Source organism: Tasmannia lanceolata, unplaced genomic scaffold (genome assembly GCF_043159265.1).
Source record: "Tasmannia lanceolata isolate RefF3 unplaced genomic scaffold, GAP_Taslan_0.1 ptg000005l, whole genome shotgun sequence".
Taxonomy (NCBI): domain Eukaryota; kingdom Viridiplantae; phylum Streptophyta; class Magnoliopsida; order Canellales; family Winteraceae; genus Tasmannia; species Tasmannia lanceolata.
In genome coordinates, this window is record NW_027518682.1 from 22,050,145 (window position 1) to 22,068,297 (window position 18,153).

Consider the following 18,153-nt stretch of genomic DNA (forward strand, 5'->3'; position numbering starts at 1 on the left):
TTTTCCGAAAAAAAAACCTGACCCGAGATATTTCTCGGGTAGGGTTGGGTTCTCCAAAACCCGACCCGAGTTGCAGCCCTAATTGCTGAGTCAAAGGGCATCATATAAGTACTCTTATTATAATGTTGATTTTAAGTGAGTCATTCAATTGTAGGGCAGATGAGCCCAAAAAAAATTCACATTCAGCCCCTCTTAATCTGCATTCTCTAGACTAGACACATCAGGACCGTTGACCCTCCACGAAAAGTATTCCCTGCTCGAAATTGGGAAATGTTTTTTTATAATTGGGGGAGTATATTTGAGGCATGATCTTTCTACAAACCCTAAGAAAATGGACGATGAATTTTGCTACTTTTCGCATTTTCTCGAAGCTGGTTAGGAAATTGCCGTCACAGTAGGGATCAAACATCAAGATTGAATTGTTCTCCAAATTCCCTCGCAAAAAAAAAAAAAACTTAGAACAGATTTCCCATGGGGACGAGAAGAACCCTACCGATCTTGAAGCAACTTCTTAAGAAATCAATCTCTTCTCCATCAGATCCTCCTCCTCAGTTAGGATTAGGTTATGAAACACGAAGATCTGTGACCTACATGCCCCGGCCAGGGGACGGTTCACCTCGACCGGTAACCCTAATTCCCGGCGACGGGATCGGACCTCTGGTGACCGGTGCGGTCGAGCAGGTGATGGAGGCGATGCACGCTCCGGTTTATTTCGAGACCTATGAGGTTCACGGAGACATGACTAAGGTTCCTCAAGAGGTTGTGGATTCGATAAGGAAGAACAAGGTTTGTTTGAAGGGTGGGCTTGCGACGCCTGTGGGCGGTGGTGTGAGCTCTCTCAACGTCCAGCTGAGGAAAGAGCTTGATCTCTACGCCTCGCTCGTCAATTGCTTCAATCTCCAAGGACTACCCACTCGTCACGAGAACGTAGATATTGTTGTCATTCGGGAGAATACTGAGGGGGAGTATTCGGGGCTCGAGCATGAGGTCGTTCCCGGTGTAGTCGAGAGCCTCAAGGTATTGATCCTTCTTTGTCTTTTCCTTTCCTTTTTCATCTCCTCTCTCACATATACACACATGTATATATATTGCATATATTGTAAGGGTTTGTCTTTTGAAATTTGAGATGGATGGTATTTTGGGGGGGTCATTGGGGTATATAATTGTACCTTAGTAGATGAACTATGGGGGGAAGTTTACTGTGTCTGTAGCAGCATAAGTAATTCTATGCTACCCATTACTTGGGCACAAGAAAAAAAGCAATTTTGTTATTGATTCCCTAGTTTCAAAACTCTCCCGCGTCATCAAAGACTCCCCCGAGTCTACTCCCTTTTACCTTGGCCGAATTCTTGCCCAAGTATGTGTTTGCCCTATAGAGCCAATCAAAACTCCTTTGACTCTTCCGAGGTATGACCACGCCAATTGAGTACTCGGCCGCCTGTGTCGTGCCAAGTCGACTAGGATTTGCTCTGGCTGTGTTTTGACCTGCATCCGTGTTTTTAAACAATGATTGATTATGGAGAAGGTGCTATTACTCCCCCCAAGTGGATGAACTAGGGAGAAGGTGTTCTTATAATTGGAGGAAGTTGCTGCAGAGGGGGCTGTAATGAGGAAGCATTGAGGTTCGGTGGAGACTGACTGCTTGGCTATATCAAACTCAATTTCTATTGGAGCTCGATAGACAACCAAGGATCCAGAGGGTTTATGAGTGTTTAGAGATGAGAGAGGAAACATGATGCTTGCATTTTTGGGCCCTTTAAGTGAGAAATAAGCACACTTATGCTCTTGGGAAAGTTCAAGGTTGTTTGGAAGCAGTTTAAATAGGAAGCTAATTGTTGAAATTATTCTTCTATAATCATTAGTTGGGTGCTTAAAAGGAGTGTGGGCCATTGGTAATTAGCTTGTATTATAGATGAGCTTAGGAATTAATAAGTGTGGGGATCCCTTGTTGATACAATATGTACTTATTGATCCAATTTTGAATACCTTTCACAATCATTATATGTATATATATACATACGTTGAAAAACCATGAACAAATCATTATCAAGAGACAGGCTTGGGGCACTCTTAAGTTAGGCAAAACTGATCATTTCTTAGCCACACATATAAGGCAGAAAGATAAGAAAACTGAGGAGATCCCTTGTTGGGGATGACCCTTGCAATCAGTTATTCATTTGACCCAAAACACTGTAGTATTTTCCTCTATTGGGATCACACTTCGGATGAATCAAAGCCGCCAGAAACTCATTTAGTGCAACACATAATCCTCATCTCTAAGTATCTGAGCAACCTCGTCTGAGGGGATCAAATACCCTCTGCGAGAGTATTATCAATTAGGGTGACAGCATTTTCATCCCTAAATCCTTGAAAATGTGCATGCGCGGATGCACACTCTTATGTGGACTGAGATTCCCCTCTCATACTGATATCGATAATACTGCTTTGTGTAGTCATCAGACGCATGTAACCACGTGCATCCTGAGCTTTCCCATGTTGGTCCCAGTTGTCTGACTCTATGTCTATGTATGACCAGAGAATCAGATCTCACTTTGATGTAGACCCCACCACTAGACCAGTTATCCTACTGTGTTCCCAAAGGACACAGTCTCAGTCCCTTGAGGGAGAGACCCCTGTAACCTTAAATCACATGCATAATATGAATTCCATTTAAATCCGTACACAATAAACAAATATCTCATCACATTTAGAAGTCAATAAAGTATATGATCTTCATACATAAATAAAAATACCAATACTAACAAACACAAATGAAGAATCTGCATTTTGGAGATAATTTTGAACTCTTATATAATATGATATTTCTAGAGACTTTGGCTCTAGTTTATGTTCCAGCTTCAAAGTATAATAATGCTGTAAATTATGGATATCTGGTGGTCATCTGTCATCCTACTAATATGAATAGAAGTAAAGAAGATGAGGAAAATCCAGTATAGATAAATGAAGAAAATCCAGTATGGAGATAGTCACGACTTCTTACATTCTACATTATATGTCTAGAGAATTTGGCTCTAGTTTATGCTCCAACTTCCAATTATAATGCTACCATGGATAGCAGACACTCATCAGACTAAGTCCTTTTGGTATTGCACATTTATGTTCCATAAGTGCCAATTAGATTTTTTTTGTTTCTAAAATGTCATTTTGATGCTAGTCCTCTTATACTTGGTTGATGAGATGGGATTGAAATAATATATGAATCTTACCATAAGAAGCCTGTGGCATCCGCTTGTCAAATTTGGCTTCCCTCAGAATGGTTTTATTGTCTCATTAATTATTTCCTTTCTGTTCTTTTTTTTTTTCGTTTTTTTCTTGAGATGTCTTTTATAGATATGTTTTTGTTTCTGTGAAACAACCAATTAAAAAAAAAGCTTAAGCTGTTGGAGAAGGTGTTATTTAATCTTTTATACTTTGACACTCCCCCTCGCATGTGGCCCCTCTTTTTAGGGTTGGCCTACATGTGGCACATGTGGTCCCTCTTTTGGGTTTGCCATTAGATGTAGAGTTTTAATATCGACGAGTTTTGAACTCGGGACCTTTGCTGTGATACCATGTGAAACAACCAATTACTCCAAAAGCTTAAGCTGTTGGAGAAGGTGTTATTTAATCTTTTATACTTTAGCAGTTTCTCATCTGTGTCTTTGTTATTTGACATCTGCTTCTCAACTCTAGCTTCCCACAAATGTTATATTTTCTCATTAGTTTTTTCTTTCTATTCTTTTCTTGTTTCTTTTTGGAGATGCCATTTTTGGATATGTTTTTGTTTCTCATCCACGGCTTTGTTAGGTGATAACAAAGTTCTGTTCAGAGCGTATTGCAAAGTATGCATTTGAGTATTCCTACCTTAACAACAGAAAGAAAGTGACAGCTGTACACAAAGCCAATATTATGAAGCTAGCAGATGGTCTCTTCTTAGAATCTTGTCGGGAGGTTGCTACAAAGTACCCTGGTATAAAGTACAACGAGATTATCGTGGACAACTGCTGCATGCAACTTGTTTCAAAACCTGAGCAATTCGATGTCATGGTATGTTACTGTAGTGTTCACACTCATCTACTTCACATGATTACTTGTCTGGTGGGTATTTATTTTTTGATGCGTCTGACGGACCCAATCTGGTTTTTATTTGGATTTGGGTATATTATGATAAGTTGGTAACTTTGTTGCATTTATATTCTGATGGGTTGATATCATAATCTACCTCTATTTTATGTACATTTTTGTTGCTGCATATTTCTAGGATTTCATTTTCTATAAGGATAACAACTTTATGAAAAAACAGAAACATATACATGGCAGAATATTTACACAAGGGGCAGAGGTTCCCTCCACTAAGAAATCCTACTAACCCCTCCTTGGCCAACAAATCAGTGGTATTATTAGCCTCTCTTAACCTGGACAAGGTTGGCACGTCGGCTGGTGTCGTGGGTTTGCTCCCCATAGACACTAGTTCGAATCCCCCCTAGTTACCTAATGCACGTGGTTTACGGGTGATTGCGTGCATCCGTAGGGATTAGTCCCGCCCTCAGAAGCAGGAATCTTCCCTTGTGGTGCCGCTCCCCACTCGGAACCTCGATTCGGCGCTCCTTAGGAAGAAGCTTCCAGGGAGCGCGATCTTGAAGAGATGGAAACCGCTCCCATGGCGCTCCCTACCCGCTCCTATTACTCTATTAGTAACTCCTCAAACTGTTCAAAGTACTTCATTGGAGCAAGCACGGAGGCAAATCTTCAGAAGGCATGAGGAAAGAGAGCATGAAAATGAAAACGGTTAGAAATTGTTACTTTTGATGTACTTAAATTTTGAAAGATTTATATGAAGATAGTTTAAAATTACTATTTTTATGTACTTGAATTTTGAAAGACATATGATGAAAATGTTACGTTAACGCTCTCACGGCGCCTCCAACCTTAGACTCTTCTAGACCCCAGGCTTCCCCGCGCCCACCCCCGCGTCTAAAAGGCGTAGGGGAAACCCTATGTCATAAAAAAAATAGCCCCTCTTAAAACATGACCAAAGGAAGCTTCTCTCCCTCTAGTTAGGTTGTCAATCTTGTTCCTGATATAATCCCAAAGAACACCCTTCCCAGTTTGTTGATAGTTTGTTGATATGATCCCAAAGAACACCCTTCCGAGTTTGTTGATAGATCTGATTTTTTCGGACAGATTTGTCTGAGGTCTGATTTCTATTTCATTTGATAGCTGATTTCTTTTAGGGACTATTTTGTGGAACATGTTGGGACGAATTGTTTTCTTTTGATGGTTGAACTCTAAAGCTTAGAATTTCTTTGAAAACTCTTGCTGAGTTTGATTATTTATGCTGATTTGGGAATGCACCAATATGTTTGGTCTTGGCATGAAAGACAGGCTTTTGACAATTTGATGGTACTTTGATTGTCACAAACAACACTTAAGTGTTTCACCTACGATGGAGCATCATCATAAGACGTTTCAGTAATGTGAGTAATGTGAGCTTCGCAGTAATTGTGGCATCACTCTATACTCGGCTTCTGCACTTGATCGGATACTATCTTCTGCTTCTTGCTAACTCTACTATCGTGGCTGATTTTGTAAAACAGTCCATGGTCTATGGTCCCTTTAAGCAGGGTTTTAAATTTTGGCCGAAATACCGAAATTTCGGATTTAGGCAGAGGCCGACACTGAAAGTACATTAATTCGGTGTCGGCCCAGATTTCGGCCGAAATTTCGGAATTTTGGCCAAATTTACTTTTTTAAATTTCTTTTCAAAATTTCCAATTTTTTGCCGAAATTTCAGCCTAAAATTCATAAATTTCGGCTGAAACTGAAAATTTTTGGTTTCAGTTGTGGCCGAAACCAAAATTTTATTCCTTGCCTCTAAGACATCTCAAATTGCGCTTCACTGCCTATAAGTGTTTGCACAATCCATAGTCGTTTATGATATCTCAAATTGCGCTTCATTGCCTGGAAATTTTCCTCTCGAGAGTCATGCAAATGCCAACAAACTTGATTTGTAGTTAATATCTGGCCTAATGAGAGTTAGATATTGCAAGGGCCATACCATACTTCAATAAGTAGATCTTTAACTTGTATTCTCTATCACTGAATATTTTATTAGAAGCAGTAGGACTATCTACAGGCTTGCAATTTGCAATTCATCATGCAAAACCTGTCAAGTAAATCAGGTGTATACTTCCTTTAGGGTGGGCGCATTTCATCCTTAGATCTTTCCACTTCTACTCTGAGGAAATAATGAAAATGCCCTAGATCCGTCTTGTCAAAGGATCCTTTCAACCTATTTTTGAGTTTATGAATGACATCACTACCACTTCCTATGATAACATATGCTAAAACCAAAATAATCCCTGACTGCATGTGCTTTACAAACAAGGATTATCAAATATACTTCTCTTGTATCCACTGTCTCTAAGTGCTTGATTTAGTTTTTCAAACCACACACTGGGATCCCGTGTGAGCCCTAGCCAGTTTACTTACATATTTGCTTCTATCTCCAACTTCAGGCTCTTCTATTGTTTCATATAGACGTCCTCTTTAAGGGGCCCATGAAAATAATGCATTGTTTATATCCATTTGAATGCAAGTTCCCAAAGATGTTGGCCAAGACTTGGATGAATCTCCTACTGAATCTCATTGTAGTACTTTTGACTACAAGAATGCATGTCTCATTGTAGTCAAAGCCATATCTCTGATTGTACCGTTTGGACACTAGTCAATCCTTGTGTCTTTCAATGGTTTCTTCTCCCTTTTTTTTTTTTTTTTTTTGGACTGTGTATACCCATTGAAGCCTACAATGTTCTTGTTTGCATGTCTCGTCACTACCTCCACAGATCATTTTGTGAAATGATCTTATTTCTTCTTATCCATTTATCATTTGAAATGGCTTCCTTGAATGTCGTTGGTTCATCAACCCCTCTGACGACTTCAGCTGCCAACACTTGCTTGTCTTTATTTTAACAAACATTGTGCTGGTCATAAGGCTTAGAAAAAAGTGGTATGTATGTGTGTGTGTGTGTGTTGCTAGATACCTTGATCTCGTTGTAGTTCATCGGAACTTAATTTTCTTGATCTCATGGCTCTGATACCTTGTGTGTTGTGTTGTTGGGGGGGGGGGGGGGGGGTGCTAGAAGTACCTTGATGTCATTGTAGTTCATTGATCTCATCATATCTTAATCTTCTTGATCTCATGGCTCTGATACCATGCGAAATCTCCTTTAAATATGATGAATCCCAAAGATATGATATACAAGTAGAAGCAAGTTTGGCCCTGTCAGCCCTGAGCCTGAACAGGGTCAGGGCTGGATTTTCCAACCCTGAGGGCTGGTCAGGGTTCATTTTTTTAGGCCCTGACTCAGGTTGGGTCGGGTTCTGGGTTAATGCCTCAGGTACCTTGACCCGGCCTGACCCTAAGTTTTCTATTATAAAATTGAACCATCTGTGCATGTTTCTTTTGCTAATGTTTTCTATTATCTTGGATTGATGTTTCTTTAGATTATTATTATTAATTGTCTCTGTTGCTCGTCATGTTGTTGAATTCATATTGTCTTATTTTGTTCCCTTTCTCTGTTTATTGATCATTTTGTTCTATATGATAAGTGGTTTCTTTATTTTTGGTACTCTTAAAAGGTATTTGCACTAGGGTCAATTAGGGCCAATCAGGGCGGGCCAGGGCCAGCACTGAGCCCTGTAGGGCGGGCAATGGGTTGAGGTTTTTCGGCCCTGACTCAGGGTCAAGGCGGGTCAGGGCCGAGATAATGGGATCCAGGGTTGGGCTAGGGTTTTGAAAAACCCGACCCAACCCGACCCTGTTGCAGCCCTAAGTAGAAGAGACGAATCATGGAGTCTAAACTCAATTCCTTTCAAACAATAACACAGGTTACAATGTAGGATTAGCTGCAGTTGAGAGGAAGGAATGCAATATAGGGATTGCAAAGGAAAGGGGAGAAACAAGAATCCAAGGCAATGAAGCAAAAGAACTAGAGCGGGGAATACCTGCTCGAGAAGGGAAGTTTAGTCTATTAGGGTCTTAGGGATGCATAGTTACGGGAAAAAAGAAAAGTTGTTTGTGTGTTTGTTTGTGCGTGTGCGTGTGCGTGTGCTTGCGTGGTGGTCGAGTTCGGGTTGGAATGAGTCTTATGGGCTAAACCAAACCCAAGCCCAACCCCCCCTTTTTTTTGGCTAATGAAAGCTCAACATGACAGGTTGGAATATCCAACCCAGCTTGGGTTGTGATGTAGTACAGCTTCATACCAAGATTTCGACTCAGGATAGGAGTTAAAGCATGAGCCAAAGAGGGGTAAAAAAACAATCATTGTTCAATGTAGGACAATGTGACGCAGATGGGGCCCACCCTTCACAAGAATCAAGAAAGAGTCAGTCAAGAAATGTCACTTAAGTGAATTAGAATAACAGAGGGCTCACAGTAGTATTCCCATTATTGTTCACGTCATTGCTCACTATTCATAGGGTTGGAGTTTGGGACTAGAAGTACCTTGATCTCATTGTAGTTCATCAGATCTTAATCTTCTTGATCTCATAGCTCTGATACCATCCGAAATCTCCTTTAAATATGATGAATCCCAAAGATATGATATACAAGTAGAAGAGACGAATCATGGAGTCTAAACTCAATTCCTTTCAAACAATAACACAAGTTACAATGTAGGATTAGCTGCAGTGGAGAGGAAGGAATGCAATATAGGGATTGCAAAGGAAAGGGGAGAAATAAGAATCCAAGGCAATGAAACAAAAGAACTAGAGGGGGGAATACCTGCTCGAGAATGGAAGTTTAGTCTATTAGGGTCTTAGGGATGCATAGTTACGGGAAAAAAGAAAAGTTGTTTGTTTGTTTGTTTGTGCGTGTGCGTGTGCTTGCGTGGTGGTCGAGTTCGGGTTGGAATGAGTCTTATGGGCTAAACCAAGCCCAAGCCCAAGCCAAACCCTCTTTTTTTTTTTGGCTAATGAAAGCTCAACATGACAGGTTGGAATATCCAACCCAGCTTGGGTTGTGATGTAGTACAGCTTCATAGCCAGATTTCGACTCAGGATAGGAGTTAAAGCATGAGCCAAAGAGGGGTAAAAAAACAATCATTGTTCAATGTAGGACAATGTGACGCAGATGGGGCCCACCCTTCACAAGAATCAAGAAAGAGTCATTCAAGAAATGTCACTTAAGTGAATTAGAATAACAGAGGGCTCACAGTAGTATTCCCATTATTGTTCACGTCATTGCTCACTATTCATATGGTTGGAGTTTGGGACTGAAGTTGTGATGCAGGCCAGGGGAAGAGAAAGAGAAGAAAGAGGGAAAGAAGTGAAGAAGAATACGAGAAGAAGAAGAAGGGAAAGGGAATAAGAGACAAAAGGGAAAGAGAGGAAGGGGAGAGAAGAAGAAAGAAGAGAAGGGAAGGAGAAAGAAGAGGGAAGAGAAATCTGAGGGGAGAAATTTCACTAGAACTAAATAACATATAAATAAAATTCCTAAAGGTTTATTGGGAAAATATGCCCACTTATTGGGCCCCACGCTCCTACAATCGTCATCAAGTTGATTTATTTCTGGTTAAGTGTTAGGACTTTTCATGTCACAATTCCCAAGGTTGGAGTTTAAGTGTTAGGACTGTTAGTATGTTACAGGCAAGGTTTTAAATTTCGGTTTCGGAGGTAACTTCGGTCCTATTCAAAACCGAAATTTTAGCTGAAATCCCTGAATTTCGGCCGAAATTCTGTAATGGGAGCTAGAAATGTCATTTTTTGGGCCGAAATTTCGGTAATTTCAGCTGAAGGAATAAAAAATTAATATTTTATCTTAAATTTCGCCAAAATTTGGTAAATTTTGGCAATTTCAGTTTCGGAACGTTTAGGTGATTTCAGTGATTTCGGCTGAAATTTAAAACCTTGGTTACAGGTCCTTAATTTAGGGAGTTCTTCCCAGTTTTTTTTTTTTCTCTTTTCTTTTAGAGGTTTTTTCTTTCTTATAGAGTTGTAATCTAATTAGACTATCACCATGGGAGAAGTGTGTATGTCGTTGGGATGTTGCTTTGAAGGAGTTTTGTTTTATGACTTTTGGAATAAGAAAGAAGGGAGATTGTGTGCAGTTCTACAGTTTTTTCTGTTCGTGGGTTTTATTCTAGAGAAGAAAATCCATCCCTTGGCAGATTTATGTTGTAAATTTTCTGCAAATTTCTAAAAGTTCATTGGTTTATTGTTGTAATCAACCTATATCTGATTTGTTTTGATTCAAGTTTCATCTTTGGGATCTTTATTCTACTAAAGGAAGGTTACTTGTGAATTTTTCTATAATATGTAATTCCTCATTTGATTCCAGATTTGAATTATATAATGGATATCTGTGATCTACCCCTCGACTCCTGTTTCATCGTTTTAGATTTGTTTTACACTATTTGGGATTAAAGCGTCAATTTTAGACTTGTTCGATATTATTTAGTATTGGAGCATTGATTGTAGATTTGTTCTACATCAGTTGGTTTCAGGGCGGGTCGGTCCAATGATTCCAATCCAACTTGATCACATGGGACTTCCATTCTCATTGACTGCACTTTCTTGACGTATACTTTATAGTCAAGCTATATACATCTATAACAAGGGCACTCCATATTTCAAAAGTCTGTCACACTACCTGGGCAAAGCCTTAGTTTAACTTTTTCTTGATAAAAAAAGGGCGGCCCAGTGCACAAGGTTCCCGCCATTGCGGGGTCTAGGGAGGGCTAGATGTACGCAGCCTTACCCCTGTTTTGCAGAGAGGCTGTTTCCGTGACTCGAGCACGTGACCATCAGGTCAAAATGGAGCAACCTTACTGTTGCGCCAAGGCTCGCCCTCTTAACTTTTTCTTGATCTTTGTTATTTTTCTGCATTATCTTTTAAAGTTTTGGAAAATGATATTGAGACACGCTTGTGCCAGGGTAGTCTTAAAGACTTAAACAACTCTCCTAATATTGCTACGTATACCAACATAGGGGTCTGTTTATCGTAAAAATAGTTATAAAATGTATAATTGAATACTTGGATAAGGAAAAATCTGCTACAAAGTTGGTCCTTTGCTCCTTGGCTCAAAAAGGAAAAATCCTATGGATTGTGATATTACTAACTACAATCTGGGTATTATGGAAAGAGAGGAATTCCAGAGTGTTTAGGGACCTTGCAAAAAGCCTCCAGTTCATCTTCATGAAGATGATGGCGCTCACCATATCTTGGGTGAGGGCTCTACCTAAATTTAGGTTCGTCTCAGCCAGTGTTGCATGGATTCGGATTCGCGTGTCGGGTTCCTACACGGATTCGAGGTGTTGGATTCGGCAAACACCCAAAAGTAGGATTCGGATTTGGTAATTTTTAAATAAAATAAAATTTTCAAAATTTAAAATTTATATATATATATATATATATATATATATATATATATATATAGAGAGAGAGAGAGAGAGAGAGAGAGAGAAAGTGTAGCTACACACTCGTGCTCAAAATACAGTGGGCCCCACATTGTTTGGGTGATGCAAACCATTCATTTGAGGGGCCCTCACATAGATAGGTTGTGCCCAAAAATCAGCTCCATAGGATCATCCCAACCCTACGATTTGTGGAGGCAAAAATGGACGTGTAAAAACCTTCACAAATCTGTCCATTTTTGCCTCTACAGTTTGAAGGGTTGGGATGATCCTATGGAGCTGATTTTTTGGGCACACCCTATCAATGTGAGGGCCTATCAAATGAATGGTTTGGATCACCCAAACAATGTGGGCCCACTGTATTTTAAGCCGTCGGTGTAGCTAAGTGTAGCGGTCGGTGTAGCTAAGTTAGCTACACGAGTGTGTAGCTTCACTTTCCTCATATATATATATATATATGAGAATAGAGTTCCTAAGGTGTCACCTCATATAGCTTATATGAGGTGGCGCTTAAAAACATAAGGGGCCCACTTTGTTTGGATGATCCAAAGCATTCATTTGATAGGCCCTCACATAGATAGGGTGTGCCCAAAAAATCAACTCCATAGGATCATCCTAACCCTTCCATTTGTGGAGGTTGAAATGGATGGGTATAAACCTCCACAAATATGCCCATTTTTTACCTCCATAAATGGAAGGGTTAGGATGATCCTATGGATCTGATTTTCTGTAGGCACCATATCCATCCAAGGGCCTTTCAAATGAGTGGTTTGGATTACCCCAAACAAAGTGGGCCCCTTATGTTTTTAAGCGCCACCTCATATAAGCTATATGAGGTGACACCTTAGGAATGAGTGAGAGAACTGTTTCTATACACAAGTGTAGATAAGTTGCCCTCACATAGATAGGGTGTCCACAAAAAAATCAGCTCCATAGGATCATCCCAACCCTATGATTTGTGGAGGTAAAATGGACGTGTATAAACCTTCACAAATCTGTCCATTTTTTGCCTCCACGGTTCAAAGGGTTAGGATGATCCTATGAAGCTGATTTTTTGGGCACACCCTGTCTATGTGAGGGCCCATCAAATGAATGGTTTGGATCACCCAAACAATGTGTGCCCCCACTGTATGTTAAGCTAGTGTGTAGAGAACTTATCTACACTTGTGTGTAGAAACCGTTCTCTCTCTCTCTCTCTCTCTCTCTCTCTATATATATATATATATATATATATATATATATATATATATATATATATATTCATGAAAAAATTGAGGGTAGAGGGTTGAGGCGAGTATTGTATTATGAGAGTTGAAGGAGGAAGCGGGTCGAGGTTCGAGGCGCTAGAGTTTTTATTAAAAGTGTACGGGTTGTGCTTTCATATACAAAAAGTTAAGAAAATATACATATAAAGAGAAAATATATAGGATTCGCATTTCAAAAGAGACAATGATGAATTGGATTCGCTCGAAGAAAACAGGATTCGTGCGGGACACGGCTACGACAAGAATCTGGGTGTGTCTCACGTGAATCCATGTCTTATTCGGATGTGGAGACGTGTCGACACGGATTCGGCATAGGAGGGAAAAGAATCTATGCGACATAGGTCTCAGCGTATGATTTATGGCATGGGTGGAAAGAGGATTGCATCAGTGACAAGCAGAGGACGCCCATTTCCTAACCCTAGTTCCCTCCTAGTTGAGGCTACCTAAAGCTGAACTTTGACGGTTCAAGCTCGCAGAATCCAAGGCCGGCTGGAGTAGGCGGTTTTCTTAGAGATGACTGTGGAGAAACGAAATGGGATTTCCCACTCCCAGTTAGGTTTGTGGATTCCAATGAGGAAGGTGGAGATTACAACGGTTCTTCAAGGTATTGGGCTACTTTAGCCCAAGACCTTTGATCAAGTCATAGTGGAAGGCGATTCGGTCAATGTTATAAGATGGTTGATGGAAAGTCTCTCCCTTCCTTGGCGATTTGCCTATTGGATAAACAAGATTAAGGACCGAGGGTTGAGATCTTCCACCTCCTTCCATTATGTAAGAAGATCGGCTAACAAGGAGGCTGATAGACTAACAAGAGAAGGAGTTGCTAGGGAGGCTCTAGAGAGTTTCGACTTCCTCCTTGACAAGTTCATTGTTGTGTTTTTTTTTTTTCCTCTTGTTGTTATTCATCTTGTATTGACCATCTTGATCGTCGTGGTGTCCCTGTTTTTCTCTCTCTGTTTAATTCAATTCTTCGCTATTGAAAAAAAAATTATATACTTGAAAATGTATGGGCATGTTGGATGTCTTGGTTAGTACTGTTTCCTAATACATGGCCATTTACATCTGACCATCTAATGAAGTTAATGCTGTGTTATTGAAATTTGCAGGTGACACCAAATCTGTATGGTAACCTGGTGGCAAACACAGCAGCGGGTATTGCTGGAGGCACTGGTGTCATGCCAGGAGGTACACATCACCAAGAGACTCCCAACATTTTCAATTCCTTTCCTCTACTTCCATTCAGTGTTTTTTAAATATATGTCAAATTATTAGTAGTCTCTGATTTTTTGAAGGTTGTATTAACTATTACCAGTTTATTTAAGCAAAAAATGTCACTTCAGCCGCTTATTTTTAAAGAATTTTTAGCAGTCCTGTTGATCAGGATATAAGAAAAGCCTGAAGTCCATGCAGACTTAATCACTGACACAGTCGTAAATCTTAAATGTAAATATCTATCCATGTGCTACTGGTGTTTGTGATGTTTTTGTTCTTTTCTATTTATTCTTTGTTTTCTCTAATTTTCAAAATGGGAAACCATCATAATCATTATATTCACACCAGGCTTGAAAATTTGAGAGCCCAATCCCAAGTCAACACTAGACTTGGTTGAATACTTGACCAGGTCATGTTGGTATTTCAATGTGTACACGTGATCAAGTTATCATTCTTAAAGTAAAAAAACAAAAAACAAAAAAAGATAGATTAAGTGTCCAGATTTGATTTAGTTAACAAGTTTCTTGAGTATATTCAATCGCGTTGATATATCAACTTAGTCAGGCAACTGGGTTCGCTCTTGACTTGATGAGTTTTGTAGTTAATTTAGTTTTGGTACTTGGTTGCCAGTAACTACAGTTCTCTTAATTAGATGCATTGTTTTTTCTGCCTTCTTCGAATATCTTATCATGGGATTTGCTAGGGACCATCACAGAAGGCATTTTGCGTGTGGGCTTTTGCATGTGAGAGCAGCCACAGAGGCTCAGATTTTGTCTTATTAATTTAATTCATCTGGGCATCTGTGGCTCTCTCACATGAAACAGCCCATCCGCAAAATGCCTTCTAGGATGGTCCCTAGCAAATCCCTCTTATCATTACAGATTCACATTGGTCAAGGTAGTGATGGCTTATGAAGTTTGCAGTGCTTATTATATATGTATCATGGGTATTTTTCTCATGATCGGACTTCACTGGGCCTGGAAAATTGACACCCCTACATTATTTCTTACAAGATCTGTAAATCTCCCATACCCTCATATCAAATTAGTGATGGCGATTCACCATTTTGCAGGCAATGTTGGCGCCGACTATGCCATTTTTGAGCAAGGTGCTTCGGCAGGGAACGTTGGGCACGATAAGCTTGTGTTGGAGAATAAGGCAAACCCGGTTGCCTTGCTCCTTTCATCCTCAATGATGTTGAGGCATTTACAGTTCCCTTCATTTGCTGATCGGCTAGAAACAGCTGTAAAGCGTGTGATAGCAGAAGGTAAGTACCGGACCAAAGATCTTGGAGGAACAAGCACCACCCAAGAAGTTGTGGACGCGATCCTAGCAGTGTTAGATTAATTTCAATCTCTGCTCCGAAAACCAGTGTTTGTCTGAAAAATAATATAGTAAATCATTAAATTCTCAGAGTTTGATCATCTTCTTTTGTTTCTGTATTATTGTTGGTTATTAGGCTTTTGCCCTGATCGGGAAACATTATTTTTTTGCTTCAGAATGATCTGAGTCTTCATGTCTAAATTAACTCAATCAATACACATGTTTTGTTCGGCTTGCCTGAGGGGTTTATGATGTTGGATTCATCTCAGCTGCTGCAGCTGTTTCTTTTTTTCTTTTTCTTTTTCAGGATTTACTCGATAGAACATGCCAGGACCTAGTAGTTTTGCACTTCTTGTTGAAAACAAAGGAAAATTTTCAATTTTGGAAAAAACTTTCCATAGAAAATGAGTTTACCAAACATTGAAACATTCATTTATCCTTTTAATGAAATGAAAAACATAGCCTGCAGTAATTCACATTGCAATATACGGAGAGATAATTCACATTGCAATATACGGAGAGATGTTATAAAAACCCTTTTTGAACTGTGGCTGTTCTTCATCAAAGGAGAAGAACCAATGTAGAACATGAATCCACACTACATGTAAGGTGAACGGGTTCATGAATCTTATCAGCCATAACAAAACCGGTGTATGGATACCTCTAAAAGTTACTTCCACATAATCTTATAAGCAAATGGTCTTGAAGTAAGATATGATTATTTGCAAATCATGAATAATGGCTTACAAAATCCAAATTAAACCAGGCCAAAACAAACAGGGCCTTAATTAATAAAACAAGGGAGATGAACCATCGATTATTATTTCTATCCCTTTTTCTTGCAGACAGGATCTCCTTTCTGCATGAGATCTTGGGCTTATTAGGGTGCCCTTACTGAAGGGCCATTACATCAATATTCATGTAAGATGTCATTTTGCTAGTCGATCTATAACTTCTATCTATCTTTTCTTTTTCTTTTCTTTTTTTTACCTGGCTTTGTTTATGCTCTCATCCATACCATGGATTTGCCATGATACAAAATATCTTAACCGTTTCTCGTGATGACTCACAGATGGATGGTTAAGATTAATTTGCCCACTGTTTCACATTTGGTCTGTTAATAATTATTGATTCAACATTTACCTTCATTCCCACTCATCAACAAATTTTTTGTTTTTAATTTCGTCAATGGCAATAATCATTTTCCTAAAAGCCTATTTTTTAATCCATTTCGTAACCACAGTAGAGCGAGAAAAGAAGTTGAAATGAAGAGATGCGGAGCACGGAGACTCTTGGATTTAATATTGCAAAGGAGATTCAGAACTCCTTTTCCACTACATTATTTCCTTGAATCATTTGCCATTTCACAGCAAGCTTTATTAGCAACATGAAGAAACAAAAGACCCGTGGACAAAAATAATCCATCTCACTAAGCTAACCACTCACCATCCACCCCTTCAATTTCTCCAATATCCAAGCTGCAAAAAAAAAAAGTACAATAAATTAATACTAAAAACTAAATTAATAACAATATATGAATATCTAGTGAATCAAAACCCTTATGTTAAACCTAAGTTTCTAACTACAATAATGATTAGTCCTTAAATTTGATAAAATACAGCAAAACCCAAATCAAAGAAGCAATAAAATGTTGTTCCTATTTTCCTTACCAAGGCAAGATATCTTCTTGCAACCACTCCGAACAGGAATCATCCAAATGGTTTTGTAAGAAGCAGTTCTCACTGGCATTTCCTACAACACCATCATTAAGCCAAGCTGGAATAATGTCCATCATCTCATCAAACAAATGAAAACCATCATCTCCCCTCTGTTCATTCCTCTCATCAGGGCTAATCTCCATGGTCTTAAGGAACTTAAACCACCACGCCGATGTGACCAAATTCAAAGTATCATTCCACTCCATCTCGTGTTGCTCTCCTATTGATCGGATCTCCGCCATTTCCTCGTCGTCCATAGCTTGATGTAAGTCTCCATTGGGATACAACACATTTGAGGCCAACGGAATTTCAGTGCTTAAAAGTGTGGGAGAAGATGAAGAGGATGATGAATAGATTGATGAGTTTTCACTATTGTTGTGGTAAAAGGTAGTGTCTATGTTATTGAAATCATGGAGGTTGAGATTAAGGCCTAAGGTTTGGTTTGGGAGGGTGAGATTGAGATTTTCATTAATGGGTATTGGTGCAATATGAGGAGAAGCCCAAGAGAAAGAACAAGGAGGAGGATGAGGGAAAGATGTGAAGGGGTGGTTGTTGGGGTAGTTAGAAAAGGTGGTGTTGGATGGGTATATTTTTGGGGTTCTCTTAGGTTTGAGCCTTATTTCATAGGGTTCTAAAGATGGTGGGGGTTGTGGGTTTTGTTGTTTTTGTTGTTCATTTGCTTGTTTCATTGCAGCTCTATGGAATTTCAGTGCAGTGACTATCTCTCTCCTTGCCTCAGCCATATTTAGCAGCCTCTCTTGGTAAGGCCTACTAGTGTGGAGCCTCCTCCTAACTTGCTTTTTGGGTTGTGGAGTTTGAGGTTGGGGTTGGGATTGGGTTTCACTAATACCTTCACTAAATTTAGCAAGGTTTTGTGGAGACCCATCTCTATCTTGACCAACTGGGGATTTTGGGTTCATGGGTTCTTTGGTTCTTGAAGAAGTGAGCTGTTTAACAAGGCTACGGATATAAGCACCAGAGAGATGAGGCTCTTCTTTGAGCTTAAGCTTCTCTATTTCATTGCTATGCTTTGAGGACTTGTTCCTCATTTTTTTTTTCTCTGTTTTTACTCTCTATTTAGAAGAAAATGGGAAGGAATGTGGAAAAAGGGTGAGTTGGGAGAATCATGGTTTTTCTTTTCTAGGATGCAAAGTACACTCCTCGGCAGAGCTGCTCGAGGGGTGTCACTCATGGTTGTTATAAATAGCTCAAGACATTCT

At 39.5% G+C, this 18,153-nt stretch overlaps 2 protein-coding genes across 2 annotated transcripts; one reads left to right on the forward strand and one right to left on the reverse strand.

Moving 5' to 3' along the window:
• Positions 1-154: 154 nt before the first annotated feature.
• Positions 155-15,453, forward strand: LOC143877974 (isocitrate dehydrogenase [NAD] regulatory subunit 1, mitochondrial). Its single transcript, XM_077380337.1, has 4 exons — positions 155-1,017; positions 3,808-4,047; positions 13,787-13,865; positions 14,965-15,453. The coding sequence occupies exons 1-4, from the start codon at positions 472-474 to the stop codon at positions 15,237-15,239; spliced, it is 1,140 nt and encodes a 379-aa protein (XP_077236452.1). The 5' UTR covers positions 155-471; the 3' UTR covers positions 15,240-15,453.
• A 1,036-nt stretch (positions 15,454-16,489) lies between these two features.
• On the reverse strand, positions 16,490-18,088 carry LOC143876851 (protein AAL-toxin resistant 7-like). Its single transcript, XM_077378539.1, has 2 exons — positions 16,886-18,088; positions 16,490-16,693 (listed from the first exon to the last, which is right to left on the reverse strand). The coding sequence occupies exons 1-2, from the start codon at positions 17,980-17,982 to the stop codon at positions 16,645-16,647; spliced, it is 1,146 nt and encodes a 381-aa protein (XP_077234654.1). The 5' UTR covers positions 17,983-18,088; the 3' UTR covers positions 16,490-16,644.
• Between the last annotated feature and the right edge of the window lie 65 nt (positions 18,089-18,153).

Bases quoted from the DNA above. Each gene is read 5' to 3' on its own strand.
- LOC143877974 (XM_077380337.1), top strand. From the start codon at position 472: ATGGGGACGAGAAGAACCCTACCGATCTTGAAGCAACTTCTTAAGAAA. The intron at 1,018-3,807 runs GTATTGATCCTT...CGGCTTTGTTAG, and splicing joins GTGTAGTCGAGAGCCTCAAG to GTGATAACAAAGTTCTGTTC. The intron at 4,048-13,786 runs GTATGTTACTGT...TGAAATTTGCAG, and splicing joins CTGAGCAATTCGATGTCATG to GTGACACCAAATCTGTATGG.
- LOC143876851 (XM_077378539.1), bottom strand. From the start codon at position 17,982: ATGAGGAACAAGTCCTCAAAGCATAGCAATGAAATAGAGAAGCTTAAG. The intron at 16,694-16,885 runs GTAAGGAAAATA...TTTTTTTTGCAG, and splicing joins CAAGAAGATATCTTGCCTTG to CTTGGATATTGGAGAAATTG.